This window comes from Dysidea avara, chromosome 9 (assembly GCF_963678975.1).
Source record: "Dysidea avara chromosome 9, odDysAvar1.4, whole genome shotgun sequence".
Lineage (NCBI taxonomy): Eukaryota > Metazoa > Porifera > Demospongiae > Dictyoceratida > Dysideidae > Dysidea > Dysidea avara.
Genome location: NC_089280.1, coordinates 11,947,327 through 11,966,856, shown reverse-complemented (window position 1 = coordinate 11,966,856; position 19,530 = coordinate 11,947,327). Strand labels below are relative to the sequence as shown.

Genomic DNA, 19,530 nt, shown 5'->3' with positions numbered 1-19,530 from the left:
ATGTGCAAGAGTTTGTAATGTTTTTAACTCCTCCCCCAGTATGCTACGCAAATCACACATACAGTAGCATACACCCATATAACACATCTCAAAGGTAGAGTGAACACAATATAAAGTAGTAAAAATATGTACAAAGGTCTACATGCATAGAAGTGTTTATACAATACACGTCACTAGTCCTTATAGAGGATGCTCTGATTGCACCGACCCACTTAGGGTAAAGAGTCCAGGGTTCTTTTGGGAGGGAGACCTTTTGGTATTTCCTTCTCCTTGTTCTTCTCTTCAAACATCAAAATGCTGTAGAGAAAAAACAACAGTCAATTACAGTATAACCTCGTCAGTAGGGCTGCCTTGAGACCAAAATATGGCCTTAATAATGAGGTCTTGAAGTACAGCTTAGAGACCTGACCTAATAAAGATGACCACTGATATAAGGTGGTATTATGGATCTAACCCAGAGAGGGTTTCCAAGAGCAAGAAAACAAAATTCTGTACCATAGGACAGGAAATTTAGACAGAAAAAATTGACAAATTCACACTTCATTAGTTTTGACAATTACATGTTGACACAATAATTACATGAGTACTCGATGACATTTGACAAATTAACAATTGACCAATTTATCTGATTTGCCCAATTTTTCTTCTGTCAAAATTTTCTGTCATACAGTACAGTATATGTATTGCCAGCTAGGACCCCAAGAAAATTTTAGGAAAGTAGCCACCATTACTCTTACACACAATACCAAGACTTTCCCACAATATGGTAAGATCAGTGCACCATTTGCCTTTCTGAAAAATGCCCTGCTTTAATCAACTTACAGTTTCAAGATACTTGACTTCTTTCCTAACATCATAGTAAGAAATTCATCATAGTTGATAGTTCCTGTAACAAGATCATCAGTAAACACAGTTATACGTACTATCCAACTACACACCACACGAACAAGATTAATTTAAACTGTAAAGTGTACGTATTTACTCACCAATGACTACTAATGCTTGTACTTGCGCATATTCACAATTGTGAACAGAAGTTTGAAATAGCGGTACTACTCTAGTAGAACATACATGTAGAAATTTTGGACATTTTGAAGTGCAGCACTCAGGAAACCAGAGTACAGCTGTACACAGAAAATTTATTTACCAACTTTGAACATAGAATGTGTGCTTAACTCTTAAACCTGCACGTGCCGATATATCGGTGTTTTTTTATAAAGCTCAAAATATGCACAATTATTATTACTAATGGATGAATCTGTGATGGCTGGTTTCCCATAGATTGGCTGATTTCCCATAGATTGGCTGGTTTACTGAAGATAAACATCTGGTTTCCCCTACCTCGTGAACGCATGGTCTGGAAGCCATTTTTATGAATGTCTGACTTACGTGACCTTTATATGCCTTGATTCTCCAATGCGTGGTGAATCTACTAGCATTTATTTCAGCTTGATACAGTGAACTGGGACAGAGTTATGACCCATTTTCTGGAGGTATGGATTGGCATGCGTGTTTTAATTGCGTACATGTTGTTTCTTGGCAAGTTTTGGCCCCATACATTTGTTGAAGGGTAAATCTCTTGGTATCATATTATTCTTTATTACATCACAAATATAGCAGCACAAATTGCATAGCCGTAGAGTTATTAGTTCAACAGCTACAGCGTTTTCTTTGAGGAGATGCGTAAAAGCCAATTTATCGTCGTATGCGTTTTCAGTGCATTGTTACTAAAAATTACATGCGGGTTTAAGGGTTAAGGTGAATACAAGATCATTAACCAAACATGTTATCTTATTTTGATGTAGAGACTAGCAAACTTTTGATAAGAACAGCTAGCTGAATGTGACATACCATCAAGAGCTCATAAGTGTCCCACTTCAAAGTATACTAAGCAATTATAACTATTATTGTGTCTATATATAGCTACACTGTATGCAGCCACATTCAGGAATAATTGCTTAATACGGGAGCCAGATGTTTGTGGGCAGCTGTTGTCAAGTCAGCATAGGTTTAATACACAACGAAGATGAGATGTTTCTGCACAAGTACACAGAAAAATTTGGAATTTTCTACTAGAGTAGGGACCATAACACATCGATAAAAGTACTGAAACAAGCTGGTTTAGTGCATGATATTAAATCACAGTAAAACAATAAGAAGTGTTATATCCCTACTGTGTGCTCAAGATACCATAATGGAAATGCACTGTAGGGATATAACACTTCCTATTGTTTTACTGTGATTTAATATCATGCACTAAACCAGCTTGTTTCAGTACTTTTTATCGATGTGTTATGGTCCCTACTCTAGTTGAAAATTCCAAATTTTTCTGTGTACTTGTTAGTTAACTTTTTTTTGTAAATAATTATTATGACTGGTGAACCTATGCATACCGCATCTGAAATGGTGCCATGCACCCCAATTACCATCTAAAAAGTGAAGTATCTATTATGCTTCGTTGTCAGCTATGTTCAACCCGTTACACAGCATTTCAAATCAAGAACTGTTCGAAAAGCACCTCTGCAATCCACACACACTGAAATACGTAAATGGTGCCGTGCACCCCGGTTATATCAATTATTGTCTGAAAAGTGAAGTATCCATTACGTTTCGTTGTTGGCTATGTTCAACCTGTTACACAGCAATACGAATCAAGAACTGTTTGAAAAGCACCTCTGCTATCAAAATAGTCACTATGAAAAATACAGACGATTTCGGTTACGAAGGGAAGCCATCACGTGCTATTGCCAAATCGACACTTTTCGCTGTCAGCAAAGATGAATGGCACACAAAGGAGGACACTGGTAAGTCCATGAAGAATGCATTGTACATACTGCGGTATGCCAAAAGGCACCTGTCGGGCCGAAGCAACGTCGAACAGTGCAAAAATCAAGCCCGTAGCCTTTGCTGTTTCGAGTTACGCTTGTCTGAAGGCATCAGTCAGTTACTTACTTACTCAGTCAGTAGAAAATTACGTTAAATAAATTATTTTTAAAATCCGTAGCAACTTGTTGAAAGCGTTTCGGGTCGATCTGAAAGCTTGTTTGGGCTAAGTTTTACCTAACCAATACTGCCTCATTGTCGTCAAGGGAAATTGAGGCTGTTTTTTTTGGGTGATAATATTTCGTGGGCCATGCCTACTCCTTTGTGGTCCCTACTATACAGTTACTATCGTACTGTATGATTATTAGATTTGGTTGAGAATAATAATACAAGCAACGCCCATACAAGTAATGCCACAACAAATACTAGTTAAACTGGTTTAAAGTGCTTTCTGGTCGTCTTTGTTAATCAGAGCATTCATTCGAACCACGTTGGTTTTCAACCATCAGACAATCGGTAAGTGTCTTATTTTGGCCACGATACAAACAGATAGCATTATTTTGGCTACTTTTAGCAATTTAAAATGATACGCACATGATAAACAGTACTGTCTTTTCTGTATACGTACACAATGCTCTCCTTTCAGTGCTGTATATGAAAATAATAGCACTAATATTTATTCATTTTGATCTCCGTCCACGCAAGTGCTTTAACTAGTAATAGCACATGGAATTAGAGGAAAAGTAATGGATCTGACATTACTACAGTGTGTATAAATATCAGAGGAACAATGTGGTAAGTGTTTGCATACACTCTGTAATAGATTGCACTACAAATAGAGTAAATAATTAGTGCATGTGAGTATGTAGGGTATTGACACCTCCATCTGAAAGCTATCTGAGTTGTGTGCTACCATGCTTTATAAACCCTAACCAGGAGATATTTCAGGCAAAACTGTGCATAATTTTATTAAATTATGTAGGTCCGGGTCATAAATTCTAGACCCAGCTGACAATTAAACAAAGGCTACTGTTTAACACCTCATGTTTCTACTTATCACCTACACACACCACTTAGTTACTATGGCAACCACTACATTACTAAGTGACCTACACAACAACTTAGCAGGAAGTCAATTAGCACACTACTTGTTAATAGGGAAATGCTGACTGTGCAGTTCAGACAAATTGTCATAAAAATGAATTATACATAATTCCAAGGTCTTATACCACACCACTTATGTACATTATGTCATAATTAATTACCTGATCCATTTGTGTCCACCTCGGCAATCATTTTCTTCAATTCTAAATGAGTTTTAGCCTGACCGAGCTTCTCCATCATTCTTTTCAGTTCCATCATGTCTGAAACAAGCATGATAGTCAATCAATATTTACCAAACAATTCTCACAAAATCAGGACCACATTACTGTAGCTTGATACAGTTTACTGCTGCTGGCTGTATCAACATGTGTTAAATATAGAACTAGAATGAGTGGATAGCTGGCAAACAAATTTCATGACTCTGGGAATACTAAATCCTTAGTATGTCCTTGAATTATATTTGTGAACAGCCTCTCCGGCCCTTAAATGCTTCCACTTGAAATGGCTGAAGTCGGATTATAAACTGTCGAATACAGAAAAAGATTTACTGGACCTCAACTCAGAAAATTTTGTCTCTGGCTATACGGCATAGACCACAACCTTCTATATAGGACTGCAAAATTTTTGTTGTTGCAATGCCTACCAGTCCAGTACCAGAAGTAGTACTATATCTAGTTATAGCTTCATCCCTGAACGTATGTAGCATAAAAATAGTCATCTATTACTAATTACAAGAACATTTGCAGGTTTTCTAAGGTAAATATATGTATTTTTGTGAATGATTGATTGTACAAAATTTGAGGGGTACAAACCAATAGCCTATGGACCACCACTAACTAGCAACAGTTCACAAGTGACATTCATAACACAACGTCAATCACAAAATTTCACCCGTAGGTAGCTGATAACTTCATGATATGGCTGCCTTGTTTACTGGCTACATTTCCTTGTCTCATATACTGCATGATATAGAAATTTCACTAGTATTGTGTAGCATGTTTTATGTGTCAACATGTGGTTCATGCAGCTTTCAATAAACGATGCAATAGGTAAATAGCTGATTATATATAAAATTTTGTGGCTGTCATGACATATCCACAAAAATTGATCCCACTTCTTGATCAATAACCCTTCCTCATAAAATCCTATTAGAACACACATTAATGTGTGATGTGATCTGGTAAACCACATGATGGACTTTCTTCAAGTATTTGAAACCGATTTGATCCCAGCATGCAAGATTCCTCTATGGTGTTCGTTTCCTCCGATCCATCATGAGACCATGTGAGACCATGTGTTGCTCAAGTGATTAGTTCATTGCCCGCCCTCATGATTTTCTACTGACCACAAATTTAATGTGGTCACCACAAATTTAATGGATCCACAAATTTCTACTGACCATGAAAATTTTCACCCATGAAACTTAATACATTTGCAAATTTGTATTTTCATAGACCACGAAAATTTTACCCACAAAATTTAATACACTTATGGTAGTGTAAATTGTGATTGAGAATAACACAACAATAAAGCCACTTTAGTTTAGTAAGTATATGTGCACACTCTTGTGTTAGTTTAATAACAGACACCTTTTGTTGTATTCATAGTAAGAATACCACATACATGCATACGTAGACCAGCTCTATGATGTACAAAGATATATTTGCAAGAAATACAATGCAGCTGATGGGTATAGCGAATATACGGATCACAGATTTTTTGTGCTCTAGGTAGAAAGACAACCACTGTACGTAATTAATCAGCATGACAAATTTCCCAGCTACTTTAAAATAGGGTGATGGTATTACATCCAGGTTCAAATCCTAGTCAGTAGTCACCAGTGGTACTCTATATAGCAAGGGTGTTAGACTCACCGATATCTCCAGAATTGTTCTCATCAAATTCCATAAACTGACCTGCACATAACCAGACTATAACACGAACAGCTATACAGTGGATATTTCACTCACGTTGGTACTTAGCCAGTTTCTCATCCAACTCCTCTACATCATCATACTTGCCACTTGTCCTGAATTGCTATAGCGATGAGAACATGTGTAATGTAAGTACAGAAAGGAAACATGATAAGGTGAAACAGCAAACAGAACACAACATGAGACTCTAAGCAAAGAACATACATTTTCACACAGTACGTTGTACATACTGTTGGAAAGAACATGAGTACAACACAGTGTTGTTCATAAGTATATAAGGCACCACATGTGTATATATATAGGGCTAGTCATGATAACTGAAAGCTTTCTCCACACGGTATACGTGCAAACAACATACACTCCTGTACATGTACTCAGCATCATGGCTGCATGTATGTTTAAGAAACATTATGCATGTACCTGATTTACTTAGCATAGTCGTTGTTATTATGATAACACACACAGAAGCTGTTTTACTGCTGAGTGATAAGTGCACCCCTGTACACTCTAGCCCCAGGTAATGGCCATTTATAGAAAGTGTAAACAAGCCATCATTGTTTACCATGATGTACAGGTGATTCATAACAACAATCCAAGAAGCATAAACAACTACTAAATGAGGATACGTACGTACACATACTTGAAAGGATGCTAAAGAGTTTCTATATGGAACTTTATAACCTTCAATTTCATGCCACTATTGTTGACACCAAATATACACATTCAAAAGAACAATTAAATTGCTGTTGTTGTTGTTTTTATATAAAGAAGCTATGTGACAAAAATAAATTACGACAGAAAAGAACAACGCAACTATATACCTCATTGATTTCTTCCAGTGATTTAAATTGAGAATCTTTCAACTCTCCAAAAGCCTTTCCACCTAATAGGAAGGTATATACAGGTCATATGACATTTCTACATTAACAAAGTTCACCCATATAAGTACATGCTGTCCAAAGGGAAGGATGAATGGATATGAGCTAATTATATTGGAACAACAAAAGGAATACTTACAGCAACAATGATACCTAAACACTCAATGACTGATAATACTACACCCAAAATGTATATAGACTAAGACACACTGTCATACAAGTGTTGAATATAAGGAAACAGTGTGAAGCATAACGTATTTCACTCCAATATAAATTAATTGTATGTATTACACCCGCTATTGTCTTGTATAAAGCTGTACAGTGGTTCCTATTGTATGGGGTACATTTAGTGTTTCCTCTGTAAATTATTATAAAACAAAGCCAATACTGTGCCTTCTAAAAAAATAACTTTTGCAGGTCTTAATTTAATGTGGGAGTTACAACGTTAAGTCTGACCCATACATACAGTATGTACAATTTTTGGCATACTACCAACTTTAAAATCAAATGTTAAGCAACAGTAATGGATTGCCCACAATACTGACATAACACAGCTACTATTACAGGTGTCAAATCACACAGAGGGATACTCCTACATCACTCGAAGATGTGTTTGTGAAACACCAAACAAAACTTGTATTTTTATGGCAGCACAAACATTAAAACTCGACACAACATAACCCAACACTGATATATATTGTTACTATATATCAAGTGACGAAACCAACACGTGTCTGTATTGTTCAATAAAATTCAATGGGTGCACACTGACACATACAATTTAAAAGCTTACCCTGGTAATTCATCTTCGAGCTCTTTACAGCTTGGTCGAGATCAAACACTTTGTGCCAACGCAGCAAGTGTGAACAGCGGGTAAATCGTTAGCACAAATTGATTTGTGGCGAACTTGTGGAGTCTCCTGAGAGTAAAAAAAAGATTCCTTCGGGTTATTAAAAACAGTTGCGGATTTTCGGAGTTATTACAGATGGTAGGAACACGGCGCTCCCATGTGCCGCCACAGACCTAATCCCTTCGAGTCATTGTTTATAACGAAGACGACTTTCAGCTCAAGTTGAGTTTGGAGAAGACAACGTTTTGGGGTATTTCGCCGGTGTACGGAGAACAATAGCGTGACCCTTTTTAATACAACATGGCCCAACCGCAACCTGCTATGGGAGGTAAGTTAAAAACGAGGTTAAAAATTAAACCTGAAGTGCTTCTGTATTGTACACCACTTGTACCTAATCTGACATATAGTTATTGTATTCATAACTGTAAAGTATAAAAAGGGTAAATTTCAATATTTGTGACCAGGCCTGCGAAAACAGGGCATGTGGGCACAAACTACACCGTGTCACTCTACAGGTTATATCTCAGTGCTGGAACAGAATATTTGTATTTTGTTACTTGCATCTTAAAGCCAATTAAATTCTTACTAGATGCTCAAAATTGCATTGCCATAACATAATGGTACAAAACATTATGAGTGATGAAAGTTTGAAAAAGTAGGCAAAAATCATGTGCCCACATGCCCTATTTTCGCAGGCCCAGTCACATTTGTATTCCGGTACTCGTATTACCTTAATCAAAGAGGCCTCGCCTATCTTCTAATATAAGACCTGTACATTGTGTTTCAAGCTTGTAGGCACTTGATAAATCTTTTACTTATTTAGTAAATGTTTTGTTATGGGGTAATGTATGAAATTTAACCTGTAGTGTATTGTTTCACTGTCTCATGGCTTGTACATTTTAAGTTGCTGCCAACCGCAAAGATAAACTTGCGATATTTTAAATCTTGCCTTATTACTGGGTAGGGATTCTTGTAGTATGGCATAGAGTTAGTGTTGATTACATTACTAATGGTTAGGACTACATGCTTTGTTGTGAGTCTTCTTAAGGAAACAAATTGTCAGAACAAAGTAATGTTTTTATTGGATGAATGGTTGTTGTGTGTGGTGTGTATATGTGACTTGTTATGTGCGTGTGTGTGTGTGTGTAGTACTAGTGTAGTGTGTTGAAGAGCATGCGTATATGTTTGGTACATGCGTCACATAGTAAAATACCAAACATCAGGGTAGTTTTACCAATGTGACTATCTCAGTGTAGAAATGTTTGGCATGTTGTCCCTCTTAGGCTTTATTTGTTTACTGTACTTCAGTTATGCTCTGACTGGTTTGTGGGGTGACTTACAATGTGGTGTGTGTCCCCAGAGTTGTTATGTTGCTATTGTGAATGTTTTTGTTTGTGTATCTTGTACATTTTAAATGTTTCATAAAGTAATCAACTGGTTGCTATCTCATGCTTACATCATCGCTGTTTCATGGAAATATACCCTGCCAGGAATCATGGCTATTAGGCAAATGTTATTTGTGAGTAGTTACTTTATCGCTGAGTATTTGAATAACATATCTTTTGTTGTTATGTGAGATTGTAAAGTGTATTTTATAATCTTGCACGCATTTGCAAACGATGCTGGTCACAAGCTTACAATTATTGTTTTATTGTCAAGTTGCATGAAGTTGTGCCGGACTATGTTAGTGTGGGAACAAACTAGGTTTCTGTAATTTAGTGACCTAAACATAATGTGAACTAGGCTATCCACAAAGGAATTATACAGGATGCTATAAGTAACTGAACAAACTATAGTCAAAGCATACAGAGCATTGAACTTTACCTTTCTTGGCATATAGAAATTTTGCTAGCGTGGTAAGGCTATTTTGTGCTTCACTTTTCTCATTCAACAATAAAACTAATCGCTATATACTGACCAATTGATCCAGTAGAGTTGATGTCAATGGTCATAACTTTTGAAGAGAGAATGACCACTACATCCGTACCTGCTAGCTACCATGAAACTTACATTCCATTTATTTACCATAATGATTTTTCTTTGTTTACCATAACTGGGTATACAAATATGTTATATTTACAATTTGTTGATAATTTCCTGATTTACAGTATATGTAGTGTCTTGCACTTATCACATGACTTGGTCATCCTCATCTTGTTTGCATTTATGCTTGGTACACAATAACTCCTTGTTAACTGTAAGTATAACAATTAAAGTGACTTGCTGTTTTTTTATAAAACACGTTGGACAATATTCGCATACAAAGTTTAAGGCGGTATCAGACAAATAAACCTTTTTTTCTCAACCTACATATAGCTGGTACGCATTCTGCAAATTCAGCAATATTACATAGACCGATATACTAATCTCTATTACTGTAGAAAGAATTTTTAATTTGGTTTAGAGATCAGAGAAAGGTAATGAAACAAGGGAATAGCTAAAAAGTAGTGAAACAAGGAGGTTCCCAAACCTGCAGATATACTAGTGGACATTAAATCCCCAAACTTCAGTCTATTGCCATGACTGGATTAAACGTCCACTAGTGTTCTGCAAATATAGGCAACCTCCTTGCTTGCCACTTTGTAGCTGTTCCCTTGTTTCATTACTTATTTTGTCTTTGATCCCTAATTTGAAATTCCTAATTTTTCCTTCTACTTGTTTGTTTGCTTTTTAACATAATTAAATGTGACTACTGACCTAATGCATACCGCATCAAAAGAAAGAATAGCACCAAGAATGCCATAAATGTAATTTTGTGTCAGAACACGTACCCCAACTATCAATTACGTGACAGAAGGGAGGTGGCCATTATGCTTTCAGCTATGCCCCACACATTGCACAGCATTACAAATGAAGAATAGTACAAAAGCATTTCTGTAATCAATCCAGTTGCCATGGAAAATACGGGCAATAAGCCGACATAGCTACAGGAAAGCCACATCGCATTATCGTGAATCGACACCTTGCAAAAAGAAAAGGAGAGCAAAGGCAAGACCATGATGTGTGCATTGTACGTACTGCTGTTGGTGAAAAGGCACATCTCAGGATGAAGCAATGTTGAGCAGTGAAGAAATCAAGCCCATAGCCTTATCCATTGTTGAGTTATGCTTGCATGGCTAGAGGCATCGTTAGTCAGTCAGTCAGTCAGCATAAAATTCTGTGAAATAGAAAATTTTAAAAAATGCTTAGAAACTTTTTGGAAGGGTTTGGGATTGGTCTGAAGACATTTTTGAGCTTGAATGCTACCAAGCTGTTATGGAGCGATAGTGAGGCTGGTTTTAGGGTGATGTCTTTGGCTGGAAAAGCCCAGTTCTTCATGATCCCCAATATACAGTACTTCCCTGCCTCTTGTTAGTATAGTTTGTCAGCTATAGGTGATATGTCCATGTGTATGTGTGTTTTGTTTCATTTCGAAGAATGGTACATGTGTACATTCACTACAAAAGCGTTGTGTGGAACATATACTATAGTTTTGTGAAATCGTTCTTATTAATTATTTGTACGTATGAAACCATGCACAACAAAACTTCTAAGAGTTAAACTGTAGTGTATAAAAATAATTGTGCATTTGCCATTCCTTTTGCTTTTGAATGCATAAAATTAAGGTGACAGTTACCTGGAAGTCGTGGTTTTGAAGCCATTGCAAACGAAGCCATACGTCCTGCCACAAAAATTCATTTATTGCGTCATGTGATTAGTGTTTACGTAATAATTAAAATGGTAGCTGCGTGTACTAAGGCCCATTGCCTTGTAACAAGAAGAAATTTGTTACTATTGTGCGAGTATTATTAAAGAAGGCAAACACTAAAGTAAGTAGACTAGTTTAGAAGCTTTGTTCACGGGGATTCGGCCGGTGGTTCGCGTGAAACTTCGGCGGCATACGTCATTTGTGGTTTTGTATGGTATGCTAAAGTGTTAGTGCAACTTTCTGCGTCAGTTTTTTCTTGTATACTAGTGAGGGAGACCTCTGTATTAGCGTAAAATAAGCGATTAGTTATTGTAGCAGGGCCGCATGTCGAGAAAAAAAGATTTTTGTACTGCCTGTCGATGTTACAGCAAGTTTTAGGTCCCTTCGCGGTGGCCAAAAGCGTTTCAAAATCCCATGGCTGTGTTTCAGCCTGGAATAGGCTGAAGTTGTGTTGATTGCGCCCTGCTTATGCTGCTAAAGAATAGATTACACGTTTTACTTCGCCATAATGTGCAACAAGCTTTGCGTAAACTGACGCCGAAAATATTTTTGCTTGCTCTTACAATCGGCTCTATAGCGTTATAGTTCAGCATCTAATGGCCGTACAAATCATCATGTAGGTAGAGGAAGAGCTGGTCTACGATGTAACGGTGTTTGCTTTCGCGTAGCTCTACAAATGTGTTCACAACTGAATTTTAAAAATATCCTTCAAACCGGAAATTGTGAGGTAACCGCCACCTTAAGTGACTCTATGGCTTTAGCATATAATCTGTGATTAATGTGCTTCATATGGAATCGTGATACCTTTAAGAATCCATTTTAGATGTGTACACTGTGTAGCGTTAAAAAATTGACATAATGTTGGCATGTTAATTGTCAACATATTCCTCATGAAATTGATGTATTTGCAAGTCACATGTTCATCAACATGTGATAGTAAGGGAAACATGTGATCTGAAATGTTCCTGTCAATTTTTCACTTCACAGTAGTTGTCTTCATGAACAGTTGTTGAAATATTAGAATCCACATGTGTATTAATATCCATCCATATAATATTATGTATTATATAGTTATACAACGGCCACAAGTGCTCTGCCTGATATAAACGCACGAGCCTGAGGGCCATCAGGCCCGAAGGCAAGTGCGTTTATACAGGCAGAGCATGAGTGCACGTTGTATAACTTTTATGTACCACTCACCTAATAGGTGGGGAGAATCTCACAAGACAGCTGTAACACTTATAAAGGCCAGGTTTCTAACATTGATTGTGGGTAACCAAGCCAGACGTTGCAATGACGTTCTCCTGCAGTACTGCAGCCACCTGAGATATTGAAAGCTAGTACGCTATGGGTTATATCACTAACCTGCATTCGCTGTTCGATTCTCATCATGTAGTGCTCAGCATGCCAGCGTGACATATAGACTAAGCACCAGACTAATCGCCATAATGATTCTCTCTAGCGAAAAAAAGCAGCTAAATAGACGGTTTAAGTAAACAAAACCTAATTACTAAATGATACTAGTCTAATTCTTATTATTCACACTGGCTAAACTCGAATCTGGTGGCATGACAAAACTAGTTACCACAGTCAAACGTAAAGGTTAGTATTATTTAGAATATATTTGTTTTATTGAGTCATTGTCGAGGTGGGCTACAGTTTAATCTGGGCTAAGGTGGCACCAGACTAGTAAGGTGTATAAGTATGTTTATATATATGTAGACTAGAGTTGTGGCCACCCGCGTTGGCCTTTTCAATCGCCATTGGCTGCTTGTAAACATTCATACGTATTGGTGACGTTATGGCCCACAATCGACCTTTACATGTCAGGCTATAAAAGAATTCGAGTGATCTGTGAAGTGTCTTTCCACCTATTAGGTGAGGTGTCGTAGTGGTCTTCGCCACCGGCACTTGTGCTATGCTGCACAAAATCGCAGCCAATGCAATATCTGCATATTGCACTGCGGTCGGTGCATTATAACTTATGATGCACTCATTGTGGTCTACAAAACCGCAACCAGTGCGTTATAAGTTATATGGCACTCGCTGCGGTCTGCAGCAGTGCAATATACAAATTATGGCACTGGCGGTCCCTTTGAACTGCGCACGCAGAGTGGTACATATTTCAAAGGAGATTAGAATTCTGGCTCTGGTCTTTATACTGGCTGTTGCATATTACCTTCACAATCATTGTAACTATTTATATGCATTGAATTGTGAGTATTTATTTCTAGGGCAGTCTGTGACGCTTCCTGTTAACAACAGAGTAACGTAAGTTTAACTATTTATAAAAGTTATGTGTATATGTACCGTATATGACCGTATTAAAGCCGGGCTCAAATACACGCAGGGGCTCAAATATACGCCGGGTACAGCTAGGGGACTGTCATAATAAACGCCGGGGCTCATTTAAACGCCGGGGTGTTAATGATATGCACTGAAAGGGGTTCTAAACTCGTGTCAGCTGCTAACTATACAGTGATGTCTCGTCACCAGTCTTATGATGTCTTGTCTTGTTCGACTATGCCTTCTTTTCTGGTGATGGCCATAGCGTATTTATCATGGTCATTGTCATCTTTCCGCCCGACTTCCAATGTTTCACCCAGCAGAGGAGTCCGAATGGATTTATGTACGTGATGGGCTATGGATTTCGTATTTCGTAGGTACTTTTACTGGTACCTGTCATTCTCAACGAGTGGCTAGTAAGAAATAAATGCCCGGGTCCAAATTAACGCCAGTCTCGTTTAAACGCCGGGTCAAAAATGATTTATAGGAAATAAACGCCCGGGCTTCTATACGGTCATATACGGTATGTGACATGGTGACCTAGCGTGTACATTGACACTTTAATTGTGTGCAGTGTGACTCAACAGATTTATCATTAATACTCCTTGATATTTCAAACAGTAGTGTACATGCAATGTGTTTGGCATTGTTTTCTCATCTAGTGTGTTAATTATAGTGTTTGCATTTTATTGTTTGATTTTGTACAGCACAAAGAAATCAAAGAAGGAAAAGCCTGGAAAAAATAAGGCTTTGATAGACCATTCACCCACAACAAGGAGCCATACCATTAGCAAACCAACATCAGCTGAAGTGAGTATCCCAGTCAATGTAACTCCTTTACTAGAAATATTATGGTGTGCTCTGGTGTTGCACTAGCAGAGGAATATTGTGTGCAGTAACAATTATTTTAGAAGGTAGTAAAGTAAAAGTGGCAGAGGATTTTGGAACAGTGAAGTCGAATATACATCCTTATTTATGTTTCTAATGAACAGTGTGGTTTATGAACTCACCTGTTTATGTCCACACATGATCAATTTTTCTGCATCAGTATAATAATCTAATCTCAATTTTTATAGAAATCTGACTCAAAAGCCATTCAACTATGAATGATTATTGGTTCAATTCAGTTATATTTTGTTTGTTACAGGGAGTGAGTACTGGTACTTCATATCAACTCCAGCTAGTGTTTCAGAAACAAGCAAAGATCAATAAATTGATTGAATCCATTGGAGGTACTGACAGTCTTGTATTTATGATCCAATAGATATGTGCATTATACATACATGTTGTATTGGTAGTGTCTTTTGGACATTCTAAGAGAGAGAACCTTACGATGATTGTGACTGAAGTCTTGAAGGAGTTAGACTTTGTAATGAATATCATTCAACGAGCAAAAACCTTGGAGCCACTAAGGAGTGATATAGGGTATGGAAATTGTATGGTGTGCATTATTTGGAATCAAGTAAATAATCTGTAGCTGTCCAGTGTTACTGCATTATGTAACCAGTATAGTTGGCAGTTCTTGATCCTGTAGTCCTGCAATTTATATTCCCCACTAATAACACAGTGGCTTGTGTGTATTAATTGTGTAGTGTTTACTCCTATTCAGTGTGGGTATATGAATCATAACTGGGTATATTTTGTGGGTTACCAGTGGCTTCCCCATTCAAATGTATATTAAATCTGTCTATGCAATATACATTTATTTTGGTCTTCTGGTCAGAAATAGCAAGTGTACTGGCAATACATGTTGAAAGGACCTGAGTTGTACGGAAGTATGGCAATCCAGTGTGTAGGTGAAATATTGCTGGATATTGTCAGATCCAAAACATTGCCCTTGAAAAAAATTATTTGCATGTTTATGGTATATTATGTTGCAGTTTAGCTGTGCAAGGCCACACATGTAACCATTATTAGACGTACTTCTGCTAACCACTTTTAAGTGAAAATGTGTATCAAAACTAAAGTTTCCCTGAACCTTAAAGTGTTTTTTACTTTTGGGTTTTTGTAAACTTTGAAAGCTTCTTTAATGTGCTCCTAAGGTTGACAGCAAACACTTGTGAAAGTTTAAATTTGTTGAGTGCTTCAATTAAGTACGGAAGTTTACACACCTTTCTAGATTCACAGTAATTAAATTGTTTGATCAACTGGCCAGTTGATTTACTGGTTAGTTATGCATGAAATGAACCATGTAAGACTGGTACACTTGCTTGTTTGAGGAGTGATAAGTGCCATGACTAAATACAATATGTGCACGGATGGTTTCTTGGAATCTTTAGTTTTATAACTGCATTCCAATTGTGCTTGTTTCTCTGAAGTGTCTGCTACATACATGATACTATTGTATAAGTGGAGTACAGTTTAACTATATGCAGTAATTGTGCATTGTTTCATCGATAATTTATTCACCATAATTATATATGTTATCAGCTCTACATGTAGTACTGGTTTGAACAGTGAACAGAACTATATACAGGGAGTCCATCTGTTCAGTGGTTTGCTGCACCCATCCTTTAGCTTAAGTGACCAGTGATGCAGAGACATTTAGTGTAGTTTACAAGTGGCTTCCACTTTTACTATACAACCCGTCTATTCACTTGGGTGTGGACAGGTCATTCAAGCATATGTATATGTGCTCCTAAACTGCTTCAAAGAAACCCAATATGTGATGTGTTTGTGTGTACATGTGTGTTTGTGTGTGTGTGCGTCCGTGCGTGCGTGCGTGTGTACATGCTTGCAGAGCCCAAAATTAAAATTTTGAACTGCTCTGACAATATGTCTGAATATATGCCAAAGTGTTCAGACATTTCAACTTTTGGTCTGACATAGCCAAGTTCAATGTGGTACTGAAGTAAGTAATATTTATAAAGTGACAGACAAGTGGAAAAAATTAAATAAACCACAAAACTAATAATAAAGCAAAACAAAATCCTAATCATCTAGTATAAACTTGTCTAGCTCCTCATCCTCCTTATCAACATCTTCATCACCAGCATCATATTCCTCCACCATCAAGCACTACCACATCACATTCTGACATAACTATAACTTCTATTGGACATTCATGTTGCGTGCTCCGTCGACCAACACACTGCAGAGCGGACTGCTAACCTAAAGAGATAATAGTTAGCTAACAATAAAGTTGTACACAAGATGTGGGCCAGCTAGTCTTGTTCTCTGAGCAAGCCAGCCTTAGCCATGCACCTGTGTTGTGAGCGTACAAAGCTAGAATTAACATTAATTTAAGTTTTCAACAAATAATGCAATGAAAAATACGAAGAATAGCACACAAACAACTTTCATTCAACAAAGAAGTAGGGAAATAATGCAAGAGCAACATGAAGAGTATGCACAAACAACTCTTGGCACCATGAGAGGAAATCTTTTCATATGTAAAATTTGGGACTTGCTCACGTGCTCATAGAATTGTCTCGAACCTGGTCCAACTTAGTTTGATTTGCAACAAGTGATCCACAGCACTCCATACCCACGTGTGAAAGGCTTTCCTTGTAGTACTACTTACAGCATGAAATCATTTTGGCAATGGATAACTAGCATTTTTAATGGCTCGGACACTATGTCCGCACAAAGTCATACTTGGTCAGACATTTGCAAATAATGCTCAGAAATTGTCTGATGTCCGACCGTAATTTCAGGCTCTGGCATGCATATCACAATATTTGTCAACTGACCATTCCATGTGTGTGTGTGTGTGTGTGTGTGTGTGTGTGTGTGTGTGTGTGTGTGTGTGTGTGTGTGTGTGTTGATGAGAGCTGTTAACTGCACCGCATAACAATATTATCAGATTGAGAAAATAACTAACTGTATAAAACTGTCAAGGTATTGTCTAAAGAGCAATGAAGCGATGCAGCACAAGGAATGTATGTAATTAACAAAACAACTTTAATGTTGAATTAAAGCAAAAGGGCTACAGAACTCTCAACTAATCTCCCTGTAATTTGCTTTGCAGCTCTTTTTAAGCTAAGGGGGAACTAAGCAGAAGGTGATGTTGTTGACTTGTTAACTTGTATTGAAAGTGTGCAAGCTTGTGTAAATGACAACTACGTACACATTTTTTACAGTATCAAAAATACTTTTACGAGCTTGGAACAAAGTTTGTTCGCCAATTTAGCAGAGTTGGTACGATGGGTAGACACTCCTCCAAAATTTCAAACCACTGCTAGCGATGTCAGGTTCCATGTGAGCGGGTTTGAACAAGCTCTTGAGGTTAGTGAACTTTTTTTTGTATAGTGTGTGCATGCATACATGTGTGTTTGCATCATGTGTTTATCTGCTCAGTCAAGTGGCTAGAGCACTGGCCTTACAAGGTTCAAGTTCCCTGCTCGGTGATGCTCAGTTGCTACTGTTGCTTCCTTTAACAAGAAACTTTTAGAAACTTTACTTACATTGTTAGAAGCAAATGCCCAAGCATCATTATCTCACTTAGTAGTGTGGGTTACTAGTCTTCAGTGTTGGGCAAGTTACTTTGTAAAAGTAACTAGTTACATATTACTTGCAACTGAACTATTTAGGTACAGTTACATATTACCCAAAAAAATAAGTAACTATAGTAATATTACATATTATATTACTTTGTGTCCACAGCTTTAAGCTGTCACGTGTGAAACTACCACCTTATCACGTGCCATGATGGCATTGTTGGGAAATGTGCAAATCTTGGTTATAAGTAAGAAGCTGGTGAATAAGCTTCATTCGGTAGGCTTCATTACTTCGTTGTGGCTAGGTGTTACTCAGTGGATAACTAATGAGATTAGTAACTTCGTTACTTGTAGTAATAATATTATGTAATATTAGAGTAACTATATTACTTAGGTAACGCGTTACATTTGCTAGTAAAGTAACTTGAGTTATATTACCTGTTTTTATAGCGTATTTCGTTATATTACTTAGTTACCACAAAAGTAATAATATTGCGTAACACGTTACATAAGTAGCGCGTTACTCCTAACACTGCTAGTCTTGTCTAAGGAATGCAGCAACTGTAGTGCACAGATACCCCATTGACGTGTAAATTATCTTTCTAGTCTTACATAGCAACATACACAGTCATGTTTTATAAACAACGGTGCAAGGCGTATATGAATTGTGATCCCACACTGTATGTATATGAGCTGCTCTTCAATTAGAACTGGTTGTAATAACCATGTACTGACTAATAAATTTGTCTCATTGCATAAAGTAAAGACTGCACAAAGATTATGGACACTTTTGTTCTCACAAACAAAGCAAAGCCTGTGGTAGCTGTGCCACACATTTCTATTGTCCAATGAACCTGTACTAGTGATATGAAGTGATTTACAGGCAAGAATCACTGCACTGATTGTTGTAAAGCATTTTTAAACAATCCAATAGTCACGTGGTGATTAACATCTTAAGTTAGTAATCAGCTGACACCTATTTTGATAACGTGTGTAGAAGTGGGAACTGTTGCGAGTGATATGAGGTACCTGCCCACAGTTTGTTGTTGAAGGTTGTTTTAGTGATTGTTCAACAATGATTGTTGTATTAGAGTAGTGGTAACTGTTATATTAGAGTAGTCCTTTTGCCGATCATTGCTACTTTAAATTGTCTTGTTCTGTTCTAGGACCTAGTCCACATAATGGGTGATGCTCAGAATCAGGCTGACCAAATGACTAGAGATACATCTCCGATCAGTATCAGTACCCTTCCAGCTGGGTGAGTATCGTACCATTTACATGGTAGGCATGGTTTCCACTGATTTACGTATCATTCTCCCCATAGAATGATGATGTCTTCATCGGTACCAACTGATTCAGTATTCCTTACAGGACGTACATCGGCTAGTTTCAGTGATGTCAACATAACTCTTCCTCAAGGCAGAAAGAAGAGTGTTCCCAATGCTAGGTTTTCAGAAGGACCATTGTCACCACCAATACGTTCACCACCTTCCATGTTCAACGACCAATCACACAATGTGGTTTTGTG

The 19,530-nt window shown here is 37.4% G+C and overlaps 2 protein-coding genes across 2 annotated transcripts in view; one reads left to right on the top strand and one right to left on the bottom strand.

The window, feature by feature from the left end:
* Positions 1-88: 88 nt before the first annotated feature.
* LOC136266350 (allograft inflammatory factor 1-like) lies at positions 89-7,705 on the bottom strand. Its single transcript, XM_066061372.1, has 7 exons — positions 7,533-7,705; positions 6,683-6,744; positions 5,898-5,964; positions 5,802-5,843; positions 4,089-4,187; positions 823-886; positions 89-297 (listed from the first exon to the last, which is right to left on the bottom strand). The coding sequence occupies exons 1-7, from the start codon at positions 7,543-7,545 to the stop codon at positions 213-215; spliced, it is 432 nt and encodes a 143-aa protein (XP_065917444.1). The 5' UTR covers positions 7,546-7,705; the 3' UTR covers positions 89-212.
* The window catches only part of LOC136267483 (uncharacterized), a 12,896-nt gene continuing 893 nt past the window's right edge, over positions 7,528-19,530 (top strand). Inside the window, exons 1-8 of the mRNA XM_066062648.1 lie at positions 7,528-7,917; positions 13,512-13,548; positions 14,271-14,373; positions 14,711-14,795; positions 14,862-14,988; positions 17,646-17,790; positions 19,169-19,260; positions 19,327-19,527. Coding sequence (XP_065918720.1) covers positions 7,890-7,917; positions 13,512-13,548; positions 14,271-14,373; positions 14,711-14,795; positions 14,862-14,988; positions 17,646-17,790; positions 19,169-19,260; positions 19,327-19,527 — 818 coding nt within the window. The 5' untranslated portion in view covers positions 7,528-7,889. The remainder of the gene's footprint in view (positions 7,918-13,511; positions 13,549-14,270; positions 14,374-14,710; positions 14,796-14,861; positions 14,989-17,645; positions 17,791-19,168; positions 19,261-19,326; positions 19,528-19,530) is intronic.

Excerpts from the sequence above, each read along its gene's own strand:
- LOC136266350 (XM_066061372.1), bottom strand. Across the intron at positions 5,844-5,897 it reads GAAACTGGCTAAGTACCAAC|GTCAGTTTATGGAATTTGAT; the intron begins GTGAGTGAAATA and ends GGTTATGTGCAG. Across the intron at positions 4,188-5,801 it reads GAACAATTCTGGAGATATCG|ACATGATGGAACTGAAAAGA; the intron begins GTGAGTCTAACA and ends TGCTTGTTTCAG.